Source organism: Bufo gargarizans, chromosome 6, assembly GCF_014858855.1.
Source record: "Bufo gargarizans isolate SCDJY-AF-19 chromosome 6, ASM1485885v1, whole genome shotgun sequence".
Lineage (NCBI taxonomy): Eukaryota > Metazoa > Chordata > Amphibia > Anura > Bufonidae > Bufo > Bufo gargarizans.
The window spans coordinates 343,786,388-343,801,962 of record NC_058085.1 but is presented as its reverse complement, the minus strand read 5'-3'; the positions used below and the strand labels follow the sequence as shown (position 1 = coordinate 343,801,962).

Below are 15,575 nucleotides of genomic sequence, written 5' to 3'. Positions count from 1 at the left end.
GGATCCAAAGGATATACAATTTAATATCTTCTATAGCAGTGGTGGCGAACCCATGGCACAGGTGCCAAAAGTGGCACTCAGACCCCTCTCTGTGGGCACCCGCACCCTGGAAAAAGTCTATGGTGTACCAATACGCCTTAGACCTTTCCTGTCATTCACCAGCACAGGGTGCACTATAAACAGCACAGGCAGTGCACTGAATTTAGTATTCAGGTTAACTTGCAGTGTTGGCACTTTGCGATAAATAAGTGGGTTCTGGGTTGCAGTTTGGGCACTCGGACTGTAAAAGGTTCGCCATTCACTGTTCTATAGCATGAAAGCCACCCTCCAGTCCAAATGGCACATGTATGGTCAACATACAGTACCTGGTGCCCTCAGATTCTGCTTCTCCCTTCTGGTTCCCCATCTGAATCTTCAAGATGACCATCACCGTCTCTGACATCTCCCATGCACAGCATTGTAGAAAAGTCTAAGACACTGTCCCCCCTGTCCTCCGATGGACACAGGGCCTACATCATCGGTGCAGGTCCATGAGGTAGAGGAGGTCATGTCTTAGGCTTTCCTAGTTGGTGGTGGTCATCTAGAAAGAAATGAGGTCCAGAGTGGAGAGCACCATGGATGTTAACTCTACCTGTGTCACATACGGTCAAATTTTAGGTTTGCTCTGGACCATCCATTTAAAACCTGCAGAGCTTGCTTTAAAAAAGTCACGGAAAGCAAACTTTACAAGGAAGAAGTTACTCACAATAAAGAAAAAGATAAAAATCCAAACTGTATGCCCAATCCTCCCACCCCAATAACTACAGAGAAAGCAGCAGCAAAAAAATAATATAGGAAAAAGTTCCAAGTTCCATCAATTTTTTTTCCTTCCTGTAAATGATCAAACGCATAGAAATGGCCCAGAACCCACCCACACCCACTTACTTGCTCACAGGCCAAAAAGACAACAATGTCCCCTTTCTCTTGTGTGTGGTGGATTTCGAAAAGGAGTCTCAAAGCCGCATGGAAATAGTCCCTTTGAATTGCCGAGGTGTATACGACTTCTGCTGAATATGTGCTTTCCACCTCAACGAGAGGAACATTTCCGTAGTAAGAGACCATTTTACCGGACAGTTCGGGAGGGGTGATAATTACAACCTTTAGTTCAGGTCTGGCTAAAAGGATGTCTCGGAGGAAAGCCAGGAGGACGTCAGTAGGCACAGAGCGCTCGTAAATGTCATCGATGATTATAACTCCGTAGCTGGACAACAGGGGATTCGACATCATCTCACGCAGCAACATCTCATCTGTACAATACCTGTGATGGAAGAATAATAGTACTTATGATAACCGAGGACCAGGTCTACTATACAGATGGAGCCATCATAGGCAGCATGCAATTAGAAACTGCTATCCTCAAGGACAGTCCAAGGACTTTCGCTGTAGTCACTTTAGCGCAATTTCTTACTTTGCAGCGGCTCTTCATCTTATATAACAGGGCTTCCAGCGATAGCCATTGATTTCCTATCCTTTGGATTAACCATCAATGTGCCATTGGAGGGGTGCGACCTATTGCATGGATGGGGTTGACCTAAAGTACCAGGTATAGACATATGTAAGGATTCTAGCTATAGACTATAAATAGTGCGGAAGATGGGGGTAGTTGGTGGCAAATGGAAGTGCAACGTGGTGACATTACGATACTGAAGGCTGTGCTCCACCGTCAATAAATTGTCACCTGTGCAAAACTACAACTCCCAGCATCCCCGGAAAGCCTACGGCAGGGCATGATGGGAGTTGTAGTTTTACAACAGCTAAAGGGCCGCAGGTTGAGCATCCCTGCTTTAGATAGATGTACCCCAAAAACACATGCATGCTCGTCAGAAAAGACATTTGTTCTCAAAGAGGAGAAGGGAACGCGCTGGTGGCGGCTTATCCCCAGTAAAAGAGTAGGATTGGACATGTTAAAATCCGTTTTTCTTGCGACATCTGCTGTCGGGAGACTCCAATGCACAACAGATAGTTGGCCGATGTTCACGTAAGGCTTCATGCACACGACCATATGTATATTGCAGTCCGCTAACTGCAGATCAGCAAAATACAGATATTGTTCGTGTGCCGTTCGCATTTTTTGGTGGGCTCATTGTGCCAGATTTACTAATAGTGTCGTACTTTGCACCGTCTAAGAATACGAATCGCGGTCTTAATAGTAGTTAAATTTACTATTCTAGGCGCATGGACCTTAGTAAGTTTGGAGTATTGTAAATTCTGTGCTAGATTTACACAAAAATTCCGCTCCTATGCCAAAACTTGCCTGTGCGCCCAAAAAAACTGTTTAGACTAATTTTAGGCCACCTATATGTTGGCGCATTTTTGGCGCACAGAGCGCCGTTTAGGCCATGCCCATTTTTTCGTGAATCCACACCAGACAAGGCATAAAATGCTTAGAAAAGAGTGTAAGGCCTCATTGTTTGTGGTGCGCAAATTGCGGATCAACAAAACATGGATGGCGTCCGTGTGCATTCCACAATTTGCGGAACGGCACGGACAGCCATTGATATAACTGCCTATTCTTGTCCTGCAAAACGGACACGAATAGGAAAGGTTATATATTTTTTTTGCAGACCATGGAATGGAGCAACTCCGTGTGCTGTCCGCATCTTTTTCGGCCCCATTGAAGTGAATGGGTCCGCATCCAAGCCGCAAAAACTGCGGCTCGGATGCGGACTAAAACAACGGTCGTGCGCATGAGGCCTAATACAGATTGTAAATGTAATGCAAACCATTCTCAATAGTAAATCTGCCCCACTGACCAGAATAGGACACGTTCTTTAATTTGCAGAATGGACAGACGGATGCGGACAGCACGTGGACCACAAAATAAATACGGTCGTGTGCATGTGCAGGGCCACCTTAAGGGGATGTTCACACAACTGACATTATAGCACAATTTTGGCGAGGATAGCCACACACAAAATCTCGCCGAAAACCCGCCGGCGCGTGCGTCCTTTCTTCCTCCCATTCATTTCAATAGGAGGCAGCGCTGAGGATCACTGAGCCGCGGCCAAGCCCATAATCTGCCACTCCGTGATCCTCAGCGCTGCCTTTCATTGAGATGTATGGCAGGTAGAAACAGGCGACCTACTAGAACTTACTGATGATCAGTCCTTACGGATACAAATCTACAAGTTACTTCATGCATTTCTTCAGTGTGACTGGAATTCAGTCTGAACGTAGACAAGAGAGGCTTCGGACTTTGCACCGTGACTGCCCGTAGTAATAAAATGCTGCCCCTGTGGTTATTTTTCCATCTCTGAAATGTTATAAAACTCCTTATCTAAACATATTTGTCTTTAAAAAGGTTGCGCAATTCTAAAATGCCTCGTCACTGAACGCAGCTGACAAAGTGAAACGCCACCTGAATGTCACTCCAGACAGCGGACACCGCGTCTCCTCTACCATCAGGACAGTTACAAGAAGCTATCCTAAGAGACATATTGGGAGAAATACGAGACAGGGGAACACATAAAATAACGAGCTCATCTCCTGTGGAAAACGCCTCACTTAGGAATTACTGGTGATAGCAGCCTTAAAGGGGTTGTCCTGCCATATATACTGATGATCTATGGTCAGGATGGGTCATCAATATCTGATCAGCGGGGGTCCGATCAGCTGTCTGAAGAGGAGGTGGGGCTCCATGCTTTCTGGTCTCCTGTGGAGCGGCGGTGCAGTGTAATTATAAGTACTGCCCCCATTAAAGTGAATGGAACGAGTACTTGTCATTACACTGCACTTCCGAGACGAAGGGTAGCGCCGCCTCTCCTTCAAACAGCTGATCGGCGGGGTTCCAGGTGTCGGACCCCCACCGATCATATTTTGATAACCTATCCTGATGATGGGTCATCAATATATATGGCAGGACAACCCCTTAAAGGGCATCTGTCAGCAGATTTGTCCTTATGATATTTTAATATATGCAAATGAGCCTCTAGGAGCAACGGGGGCGTTACCGTTACACCTAGAGGCTCATTTGCATATATTAAAACATAATTTTTCTCAGCAATGCGGGCACATATGAACATGGGACCAACACAGAATAAAAACAAAGAGTGCAGGGTCCGCACTTTTATCAAACAGTCTCAGAGGTGACACAGATAAGTTAGTTGTTCGTGCGCCGCTTCGCTAATCTCCACCTTCCACTGCTGCAGCGTCTGTGTCTTTAAACCCACGGGCTGGTCAGGGTCGATCCTGCCAAAAAACCCTCAAAGAAGTATTAACATAGTGCAGACCCACTTTTCAAAAATTCTCAACATGCTTTATTTTGCTCACAAGATGGTAGGGGAAGAAGGGGGGGGGGGGGGGGGGTCCCTGCACAGTCATTGGCAGCCATGATTGGATATAGTGTCAGACTGTGCAGGCAACCCTCCCCCCCCCCCCCCCACCACAACTGGTAACACCCAGCTGGACCTTTATTGCAAACTGCTAGTAATTCATGCATAACTTCTAGGAGGAATAATAGAGGAATGGCACAACATAGAGTCATAGGAATAGATGCTGCAGAATTGTTATTACATGTAGGGTGCAAGTAGTTACTAAATCAGACATGTCAGGAGAGGTGACAGGTGCTCTTTTAAGCGTTCACCGCGAAATGGCAGGTGGGCTTGTACAGTTTGTCAAAATGTGTACCAAGAGCCTTAAAGGGGTATTCCCATCTCAGACAATGGGGGCAAATTGCTAGGATATGCCCCCATTGTCTGAGATTACACAAGTACCAAAAGACCAGCACAGATTGTTGGATGGATGGTCCAAGTCTTTTATTCTCTTTTTATACAGGGATACATGAGTATCTGGTAATACACTGAACATATAGTGTATACCCTCTGTAGGCAGAGCGCTGCACGCTGCCATACTTCTCCGACAGTCCAACCTCTCACCCTCTTCACGGACTTTGATAAATTAATAAAATGTTATGTGAAGGCGTGCGGTCGGCCTAAATGTCACCATTTATCTCGGCTCAGCACGTGAAGCATACTAATGAGCCCTGCAAGATGTAATGAAGAGCGTCGACAAAATGTGGATTGTAAGAGTAGAGCGCCCCGCGTCAGTGGGAATTCAGTTAGCCAAAATTTTACCCATTTTTTGCTAAATGTGCAAAAAAAAAACATGCATAAATCAGAAGAAACGTTCTGCTTATTTTACCAAGAAACAGCGCCACTTGTATAGTCAGGCTGTGTCTGGTATTGAAGCCTTGCGTAAATGGGGCTGGGGTTGCAATACCAGACACAGCCTATGGCTACAAGTGGCGCCGTTTCTGGAAAAAAGTGTTGTTCACATGGAGCCTCCCATCATTTTTACATAAAGCAGAGCACCAAACACAGCGCTATATTTCCTGTCAAAGCAAGGGACGCTGTGGCCAAACGCTAGAGTCCCCATAATAAAGGCCTCATGCACACGACCGAGGTTTTGGTCCGCATTTTTTGTAGATTGGATGGGGACCTATTCATTTCAATGGGGCCACAAATTATGCAGACAACACACCATGTGCTGTCCACATCAGCACGTACGTTCCGTGGCCCCGCAAAAAAAAAAAATAAATTAAAATTATAGAGTCCTATTCTGCTCCGTTTTGCAGAACAGAATAGGCAGTTCTTACAGAGAACGCACACAGGTGGTATCCGTGTTTTGCGGATCCACAATTTGTGGACCACAAAAACTGCTACGGCCTTGTGCATGAGGCCCAAGTCACATGGGTCCACCGGCACAGATCCGGCACTTCAATCAGATCTTCCATTTATAGCAGAGTCTACTCTCATACAACCCATTTCAAAGGGGGTCATTGCGCAAACATTTTTATCCCACAAAGGACATTTTGTTCACGCTTCGTTTGTTGGTTAAAGGTGAATCGCGTTATGGATACCGTTACCACGGACCATAGCGCAATTCTATGACGGAATGTATAATGCCTTTAGAAGAATTCCGTTATTCATTCCATCATAATAGAAATCTATGGGCTGCAAAATGGATCCGTCCCATTTCCGTTATGCAGGGGAGTCTTCTGCTTTCACCTTCTGAACTGCACCGCTGGCTGGCAAGCCTTGTCGCCGATCGCTATTGACCACAACACTAAGGGGTTAAATAGATGGCATCAGAGCTTAATCCGATGCCACCTGTTACCTCTCAATCACAGCTGTGCTCCTAAAAATAAACCAGCGTGCAGCTCAGCCGCGCCCACAACTGGATTTTGGACATTTATTTACATACACATTTGCCCAAGGATAAAAAATATTGCCCACTTTGGACAAGCCATCTTTGTAAGGGTGCGTTCACATCACCGTTTCGCTTTCCGTTCTTCTGATCCGTCAGAAGAAGAGAGAATAAAAAAACGGATCCTGTTGCATCAGTTGTCATCCGTTTGAGCCATTTCCATCTGAGATCCGTTTTTTTAGATGGAAACAAAGTACTTTTTTTCACCATCTAAAAAAACGGATCTCAGATGGAAATGGCTCAAACGGATGATAACTGATGCAACAGGATCCGTTTTTTTTTTTTTTACAGGATCCTGTTTTTTTCCCTTGGATCAGAAGAACAGAAAGCTAAACGGTGATGTGAATGCTTCCTAAGAAGGATCCCCGGACAGTAAATTAAACGGGCTGTCCAGGATTTTGATAGTGATGGCCTATCCTCAGGACAGGTTGTCAATATCTCATTGATGGGAGTCCGACTCCCGGCACCCTCTCCGATCAAGAAGAGGCTGTAGCACTCTGGTGAATGCTGCGGCCTCCTCAAAGCTTACCAAGCACAGCGCTGTAGACTGTATAGTGGCTGTGTATGGTATTGCAGCTTAGGCCCATTCACTTAAATGGGATTGAGCTGCGCCTATAGGTCATGTGACCAATGAATGTGACTTAATTTGCCTAGGAAGAGGCCCCAGCGCTCACTGGAGGGCCTGGTCTCTGCAAACAGCTGATTGACAGGGGTGTTGGGAGTTGGACCCTCACCGATCAGATATAGATGATCTATCCCGACTCCGCATCATGATGTGGACCCACTGACTAAAATGGGTCCGTGATCTGCAAGATGCAGCGAAAGATAGGACATGTCCTATTTTTTGCTGCACGGAGGTACGGACACTGAAAGACATGGATGCCCTATGTGTGATTTCCACCTCCTTATATGAAAGTAAGTGAAAGGACATCAGAGCAGTACAGTGGTGGCAGAGTCCACAGATAGGGAGATGCTCACTGCTTCTGAGTGAAATGAATCTAGCTGTGTGGCTGAAACAGGGAATAATATGGCTGAAAGACATTAGGGAAGCCCAACAAGACCTGTTCCTTCACAGTTACGATTGTACAAAGAAGCACAGCCATTATGCAAACTCTTTTAGAAAACATGACTAGGGATTTAGCCAAACCATAGTATCCTAGAAATAAAAGGTACACCCATCCGTAGACCTCTTCCTTTAGAAGAGACTGGCTTGTTTAAATCCTTAGTCGTGTTTCGAGGCTCTTCTATGGTTTAGAGTTTGACATACAGACAGGGACAGGGGCGGACTGGGAACTAAAAGTGAGTTAAAGTGGCCCCATGTTGCAGGGGGTCCAAATTGACTTAAGGCGGGTCTAAATAATTAGGCAGGGCCAATGATACCAAAGTGCAGAGCAATATACCGCTCAGCTGAACCGAATACCACAGTGCAGCACTAAATACTGCCATCTGCGCCACAGGATTCAACTGCATCGCTGTCCTGAGGATTCAGGAGGGCACCTGCTGGCCAGGTGCGTAAGAGAATCAGATCATTATGTACCTGGCTGGTGGCCGTGAGGACGGCTTGGGTGGCCCTTACCGGGAAACTTCCCTGTAGGGCCAATCCGACCCTGCATACAGGGTAGCTGCTTCCAACAGGTGGCACTAGAGAGACAGTTTTGTCCTTTTAGGAGAGCTACTTTGCATAATATTTCCCATGGAGCATTGCCTGCAAGTCTCTATATTGGCTGTGTCTCTTCAATGAGAACCAGTAAACCCCTAGAGGATATTACGGGTACGGCCACACTGCGAAAGTCGTAGGCTGGATGTGTGTCGAGCGCGAGTTCCAATAAATTTAATGGTTAAGTCGCGCATGACATGCAACACAAAATCCCGCATGTCTGGATATTTTGTGACTGTCACAGTATGTCACATTGGGACACCATTGACAAGGATTGCAAGAAATGTCTTGCTACACACTGCCACGGAGTCGAACCCTTAAAGAGTAACTAAACCTTTAGATGAGCTTTTAATATGTTCTCCCTAATAAAACTATTTCTAATGTACTTTATTATTAATCAATTTTGCATTTTTTTTTATACTTTTACTTCCCTAAAGCGCACCATTCCCTGTGTGCTTAAAACTCAGCTCTCCGTACGCCGCTGACAGTATGGACTGTACGTTTTATCGATGGGGCCGCAGCAGCGCTGCGAGTACAGGCAGGAATGCATATTGCTGCTCCTGCCTGTACTCTCTGGACGATCACTAACTCTTGGCATAGCACATGGGTACCCTGTACTATGCCAGGATTAGCTGAGCGGAGCTGCTCCTGCTTCTGCCCGCTTCGCTTAGAACGGCAATGCAGTTCCCTCAGCTTAGCGGAGCAGGCAGAAGCAGGAGCCGCTCCGCTCAGCTAATCCTGGCATAGTACAGGGTACCCATGTGCTATGCCAAGAGTTAGTAATCCGCCGGGGGCACGGGCAGGAGCAGCAATGTGCGCTCCGGTCCGTACTTGCAGCGCTGCTACGGCCCCATTGATAAAATGTACAGTCCATACTCCGTACACCGCCTAGCTGTCAGCGGTGTATGGAGAACATGGTGCACTTTAGGAAGTAAAAGTATAAAAAATAAACATAAAATTGATTAATAAAGCATATTAGAAATAGATTTATTAGGGAGAACATATTAAAAGTTTATATAAAGGTTTAGTTACTCTTTAAAGAGGAGTTTTCCCAATCAGACAACCCCTTTAAAATGCCCCGTATGAAAACCCTGTCTCACAAAAGTAAATTTAGTTTTTCTACAGAGTTGGCCGCTGCACCTGAGCCATACAGAGATAGGACGTCTTGCTGTGAGCCTGCTGAGAGATCTGTACCCGCATCCTGCGCTATTTCATAGATACACGTTTCTCAGTTCCTTTGCCACCTGCCGCTGCGTCTCTGTGACTGCTGGACGAAGGCTGAAGGGCATAGAGCTGCGCCACAGCCAGGGCAGGATATCTGAGGGGGTTAACGAGACCCTGGGGACAAACCTGAGAATGGTGTCACTGGTACAACAGTTCTCGAAAGGCACAACATAACCAACTTCGTGTCCAATGTTGACGTCCAGCTCGTCCGCTACCCTCATGGAGAGCCAAACGGCGGTCTGTCTCTGCACCTGGGTACACACCACGCTGCCGTGCTGAGACAGGCAGAACTCTGCGCACCACTGAGGGATCTGCAAAGAGAAGAGACACGTAATAGGTGACTGGGCTATAGGCACGGGAGTACACACAGAAATCATGGCAAACTTTAGGAGGGTCCAACTTTTATGGAAAGATCCTTAGAATGTTTTAATCCTTTATAGTTAATGCTCCCCAAAAAGCCTTTAGTTTTTAATGCATCTCTATTTTTAGTCTGTACGGAGCCACCACTAGGTGGAGCTAACTGCATATAAATGTATACAATTGGTATTAAGCTCAATGGGAGCTGTATGAATCTGGATACAGTGGGCTCCCCCTAGGGAAAACAGAGGAGGCGTTCGAGTGCCCACCCTCACACCACATCTCCCATAAAGTTCAATGTGAGTGGTGTACATCCCTGTGCAGTGAGCTCCTTCTAGTAGCACCGACAGTTGGGAACTTTTGCCACTCCTGTGACGGCGTTTCCCTCTGTGCCTATATGGTATGTAGGTCACGGACTATGTACAATGGGCTCTTCATCAGACACCTGAACTGGGAGCTGTTCACACGGTGCTAACGATATACGTTTTGGGGCAGATTCATTAATGTTTTCACCCCAGTTTTATGGTATAAAAAGTTGCTAATTATGATGCATGACATATTTGCGCTATGGCGCTGTGACATTTTACACATACTATTGTCCGGGGCGTTGCAGGATCCTCCCGGTGCCCCCTTTGCACGGCGCTGGGATGCTGCATTATCAGACTCAGGACCAACATCCTAATAACAATACTGAGGGGGTACGGCCAAGTCACAAAGAGGGGCATGGTCTCTTATAAAAAAGGGCCATGCCTATGCCCCCTAAAAAAAAAAAAAAAAATTGGTATTACACGTTGAACAACGCATTGCGCTCAGAAATTTGAAAATTTTCACCACTTTTCAAAAATGGCAAGTGAACGGAGCATAGCGGAGGGGGGTGGCCACCCGAGGTCCTACAAATTATATATCTACACTTGCTCTTAGCTGGCGGGTTTAAAGGGGTTATACGACCACTGAAATGCCCCCCTATATGCCGGGCCCCTCACACACATTGCACTTACCTCGCTCCCCGGCACCTGCGTTGCTTCTGTAGCCCACACGGGCGCCGCTGCATCTCCTTGTCGCGCGGATGAAACCATCTGGCGTCGGGGTCAGACAGTGACTGGGACGAGCCTCCCTAGTGTCGCCCATGATGCTAGGGAGGCTCGTCCCCATCGCAGCCTGCCATTGGCTGCCCCCAACGCCGGATGTTTTCATCCCAGCGACAAGGAGATGCAGCGGCGGCCGTGCAGGCTTCAGAAGCAACGCGGGTGCCAGGGAGCAAAGTACATTGTGTGCGAGGGGCCCGGGCATATGGGTGGGGGGGCATTTCAGAGTTCAGATAACCCCTTTAACTTTCTGGTGCACAGACTACCCGTAATTGCACCGAATTTCTTAAGAGGCCTGTACTTCTCAATAATGATGCATTCACACGACCATATGTATTTTTCCAGTCCGTGTTGTATCAGTTTTTTCGCGGACCCATTGTAACAATCCCTATTCTTGTCTTCAAAACGGACAAGAATAGGACATCTATCTTTTTTGTGGGACTACGGAACTGCATTTTTGCAGACCCATTGAAATGAATTGGTTTGTATTCGACCCGCAAGAAATGCGGATCAGAAATACGGTCGTGTGAATGGGGCCTAAATTTGGCTCATTTTACTCCAATGGACTTTTCACTAAGGCTGGTTTATGGACACTGTAATGGGGTCATCTCATCTGACACGCGGATGGCATATGCCATCAATGTCAGATAGGAGCAGGTCCCAGAGGCGAGACCCGCACCCATCTCCAGAATGCGGCCCCCTGAAGCGAAGAGATAGCAGCCGCACGTGCGCAGCCACTCTCTGTTCACCGCTGTGAGAGTTTCAAAAAAATAGCAGCGTGCCGGTTTGGCCATTTCCCATAGCAGTAAACGGAGAGGTGCCTGCGCTTGCTCAGCTATTTCAGAACTCCCATAAGCAATGAATGGCGAGCATGTTGTGCATGCGCAGTGCGCTCTCTTTCACTTTGGGGGGGGACGGGGACTGTTCTGGAGATAGGAGAGAGTCCCAGAGGTGGGACCTGCACCTATCAGACATGGAGGACCAATCCTAGCGAATATTGAGCCAACCCCTTTTTTTTTAGGCATATCCAACGTCCTAATGGCCTTCTTATGCTTTTACTGTATGCAATAGCAAAGTAGTTGGCGCTATTCCGTAGAGAGAGGAAATTGTTTTATAAAACTAAGCATACTGCGTGGTGTATGTTTTTCTATTACAATGGGACCCTACAGGCGTCGTATAAGCCTATACAGTGTGATACGTTGCAGCCCTCCATTGGGGGTGTTCGTCAGTAGCTTTTCCCAATGTATATGGAGGCTGACATCATAGCCCAGGTTCTCTTTGTGTCCCCAGATTTTATTATATACAGTCAAAAATGTAATTAAAAAAAAAAAATAAAAAATAAAAGAGAAAAAAAAAAAAAATTGTATTGCATTTGCCTCAAACTAATTGATCCGCATGAAGGTGAAATGGCGCAGCGGCTTTCCTACACCAGTTACTCCATTCTCAGTGACTGGTCGGTGACAAGTGAACAGGGAAATAAGGGCCTATTAGCCGGCAGCTCGCAGCTGGTGTCCGGCCAGGAACGTATTACATGCTCCGAGAACAGACACGAGCTCAGGAAGAAAAATAATACCGACTCTCCCCGGGAGGGAGAACAAACATTCATAATGTGACAGGTCCGGAGTGAAGAGATAATGGGCCGTGGTGCCGGTCACTCAGATACAGAGAGGCTCGGAGAATATTGTTTTTATTATATTGGGCACTGTTCACATCACATGTGGAGTCCGGGTTTAGCAGATACACCGGCAAACGCTCCATTGCAGCAATCAGGGAGGGGCACACCAGCTTTTCCAGATACCTGAATGGCTAATCTGCCTGCGGTAGGATTTCGTACCCTCTGCAGTGCAATATAGCTCAGCCCAGTACTGGTGCTCACCCAGCTTTCCCAGAAACAGATATAACTAGGAAACAGCTGGAGAATTTCAGAAACTTTGAAGAAGATTGCACTGATTTCTTTTTTTACATATAAAAGGAAGATGCTATTTAATGGTATTGAATTTGCCTCGGCCCGGGAGGCGCCGCAGCGGAGGACTAGGGTAGTAGTCGCTCTGGCTGCAGCAATTTATAACAGTGGCTAGCCTCTCGACATTGCTCCCTAGGGTCGGGGCAGTGGCAGGAGGGAGCACCCTTTCTTCCCTCGGAGCACAACCTCATGTGGCGATAGTTGGGGTGCCCTTGACGTTGTAAGGTTTGGTGTGGGGTGCCTGGCAGGAGGTGTAGGGTGCAATGGCCAGCGGATGGTGTAGGAGTCCAGGTCAGAAGAGAAGAATAAAATGTCTCTCTTTACTGAAGTGCAAAATGGGAGTTGTAGTAGCACAGATTCGTCTGTACATAGTGCAAATCCTTTCCCCAGATAGTGAGGTAGGGAGAGGGGCAAAGCTGGGAGTTATGGCCTTGACTATCTTGCTAAAGTCTCTTTCAGTAGAATCTATGGCGGGCAACAGTACCTTGGCAATAATGGCTGTAATGTCCTCTGAGATATAGGGTTCTGAAGGCACGTCAGGCCAGGACGTGTTCAAATGTGAAGGGTGTCTTCACAACATTGTCCCCACAGCAGTAAGGTCTGAATGGCGGTAGTAGCAGGTTACCTTACTGACTTCTATGCTTGGCCATGCAAATTCTCCTCTTTCTGTTGATGTTACAGTAAATCATACAGAGATCTGTTAGTCTCTACAACTTGGAGCATGAGCCAACAGCTTCCTCTCTAAACAAACTCCAGTCTAGACGGACTTAAAGGGGTTCTGCAGTTTTTTTAAACGGATGATCTATCCTCTGGATGGGCGGGGCTAAGTTCTGTTCACTTGAATGGAGCTAAGCCCCGCCCAGGCCATTGGATACTAGTCGTGACGTCACTGGGCCTGTGGTAAACAGCGAGAAGGCCGCGGCGCTACCACCAGCGCCGCTGCCTTCTGAAACAGCTGATCATCAGGGGTCCCAGGTGTAGGATCCCCGACGATCAGATGCTAAAGGATAAAAAAAAAAACTGCAGAACCCCTTTAAGGTTAGGGGTGGGGCCAGACCACATCTAATCTTCTATCAGGACTGTGCCAGGATTGTTAACCCTGGCTGTACCATCCATACCATGCTATGCTGGGTACAATACATGGCATAGCATTACATCACACTAAACAAACCATTTGCAGATACCCCCTGCTCTGGGATACTGCATATATGCTACAGATTTTTCAACACCAGAATTGCGGGTGGAAACTGCACATCATTTTACATTAGCAGCAATGTGGATGAGATTTATTAGGGGTTTTCCAGGAATAAATCATTCACCACTTATCCTCTGATGGGCGGTGTTCCAACACCCAGGACTGCCATCGATCACCTGTTGGAAGAGGCTGCGGTGCTCCCTTGAGTGCTGCCGCCTCCTCACAGCGTACCAAGCACAGCGCCGTACATTGTATAGAGGCGGTAATTGGTATTGCAGCCCAGAAACATTAACTTGAATGGGACTGAGCTCCACATAGGCCATGTGACCGACGAACGTGACATCACGTGATCTATCTTGAGGATACAGTAGGTCATCAATATCTACTACCGGAAAATCCCTTTAAACAAATCTCATGCACTTGCGGTGTATAAAATCCACACGTAATTTTCACGGAAATTGACATGTGGTGCATCAAATCTGCCATGTGGAAAAGCAAACCCCCACCCAAGGTTTGCAGGTTCTAATTTCTGTTTCAATTCCTCACCAGTATCAAGATCTCTGTTTGCTGTCATGAAAAAAAAAAAAAAAAAAAAAAAAAATTATATATATATATATATATATATATATATATATATATATATATATATATATATAATTTTTTTTTGTGTTTATATCCAGAGACTAAAACCTGTCACTTCTCTGAGCTGTGCTACATTGTATACAGGATCATGAACAGCACCACAACTGTCTACAGGTTGCTTGTGGTATTGCAGCTCAACCCCTTTCACTTCAGTGGAACTTGAGCTGCAAAAGGAGACACAACCTGTGGACAGGAGAGGCGCCGTTTCTGGAAGAAAGCAGCCATGGGTTTTCTAACCTTGGACAACCCTTTTAATTTGCAGAGAGTTTTCTGCTCTGAATACAACTGTAATGGACTGTCTGCTATAACCAGGCAAGAAGGCTGCCATTCACTGACAGCAAACAAATCTTAACATTGGCGAGGAACTGATGCACAACGTATATTCGGAAGCTGCAGAAGTCTTCCCGTCGGTCATGATCCCGGCACGCCCTTTTAATCCCAGCTCCTGTTTGTATAAGCTTTGGTGTATGTCTAAGGCCATGTTTACATCACAATCGTGACCGCTGCTTGACGTATACACGAGAAAAGCTCCCACCTAGCCCCCATAAGATCCAATTAAATAAAAGTGGCAGTATTGTGGATTTTTGTACAGATTTTGAACCTAAAAGTGGGTGACGATATACAGTACCATGCAAGTGAATGCGGTTTTTCTGTATTCAAACCGCATCCACGTGTAGCGGAAAAATCTGGCCGAAATTCCGGACACGCTGAGGATTTTCAAATGGACGTTTTATTACAGAAATATTGCAGATTTTCACCACGGATTTAACCCTTCAGGGTACATCCACACTTACACGCTGTGGATTTTCTACCCTCACTCCAGTGACGTCTTACAAAGTGGATGAGAGTTACACAAAGGTCATTGACGAGCTGCAGAAAAATCCAACCGGAATCCACACAGGGATCGAGACGCGGCAAGGATTTATTTTAAATCCTGCAAAGTGTCAATGCATATCATCTTTTGCCAACGGATTTCATCCTCTGCATTGCAAATCCACAGCAGAATATACCTGTAAGGGGTCAGTCACACGGTATCTTTTGGTGGTGCGGATGCTCAGCCAAATATCCGACAGGCGGTTCTGCAGAATCCACCCCCCCTCCCAATGGGGAGGTTATATTACCGTTCATGCGGTCACGGCCTGTTGATCAGAAAGGGCATGTCCTGTGGTCAGGATACACTGCAGTCTCCTATTGAAAACAATAGGAGGC

General features: G+C 46.5%; 1 protein-coding gene across 4 annotated transcripts in view; it reads right to left on the bottom strand.

Moving 5' to 3' along the window:
• The window catches only part of DHX32 (DEAH-box helicase 32 (putative)), a 66,875-nt gene that overhangs the window by 33,668 nt on the left and 17,632 nt on the right, over positions 1–15,575 (bottom strand). For 3 of the 4 annotated variants that reach the window (XM_044297164.1, XM_044297166.1, XM_044297165.1), the window contains exons 3-4: positions 9,251–9,435; positions 925–1,297 (exon numbers count right to left, since the gene is read on the bottom strand). In XM_044297164.1, the coding sequence (XP_044153099.1) occupies positions 925–1,297; positions 9,251–9,435 (558 nt within the window). Of the gene's footprint in view, positions 1–924; positions 1,298–9,250; positions 9,436–10,074; positions 10,208–15,575 lie in introns of those variants that run through there. The other variant, XM_044297168.1, reaches the window with a different exon arrangement.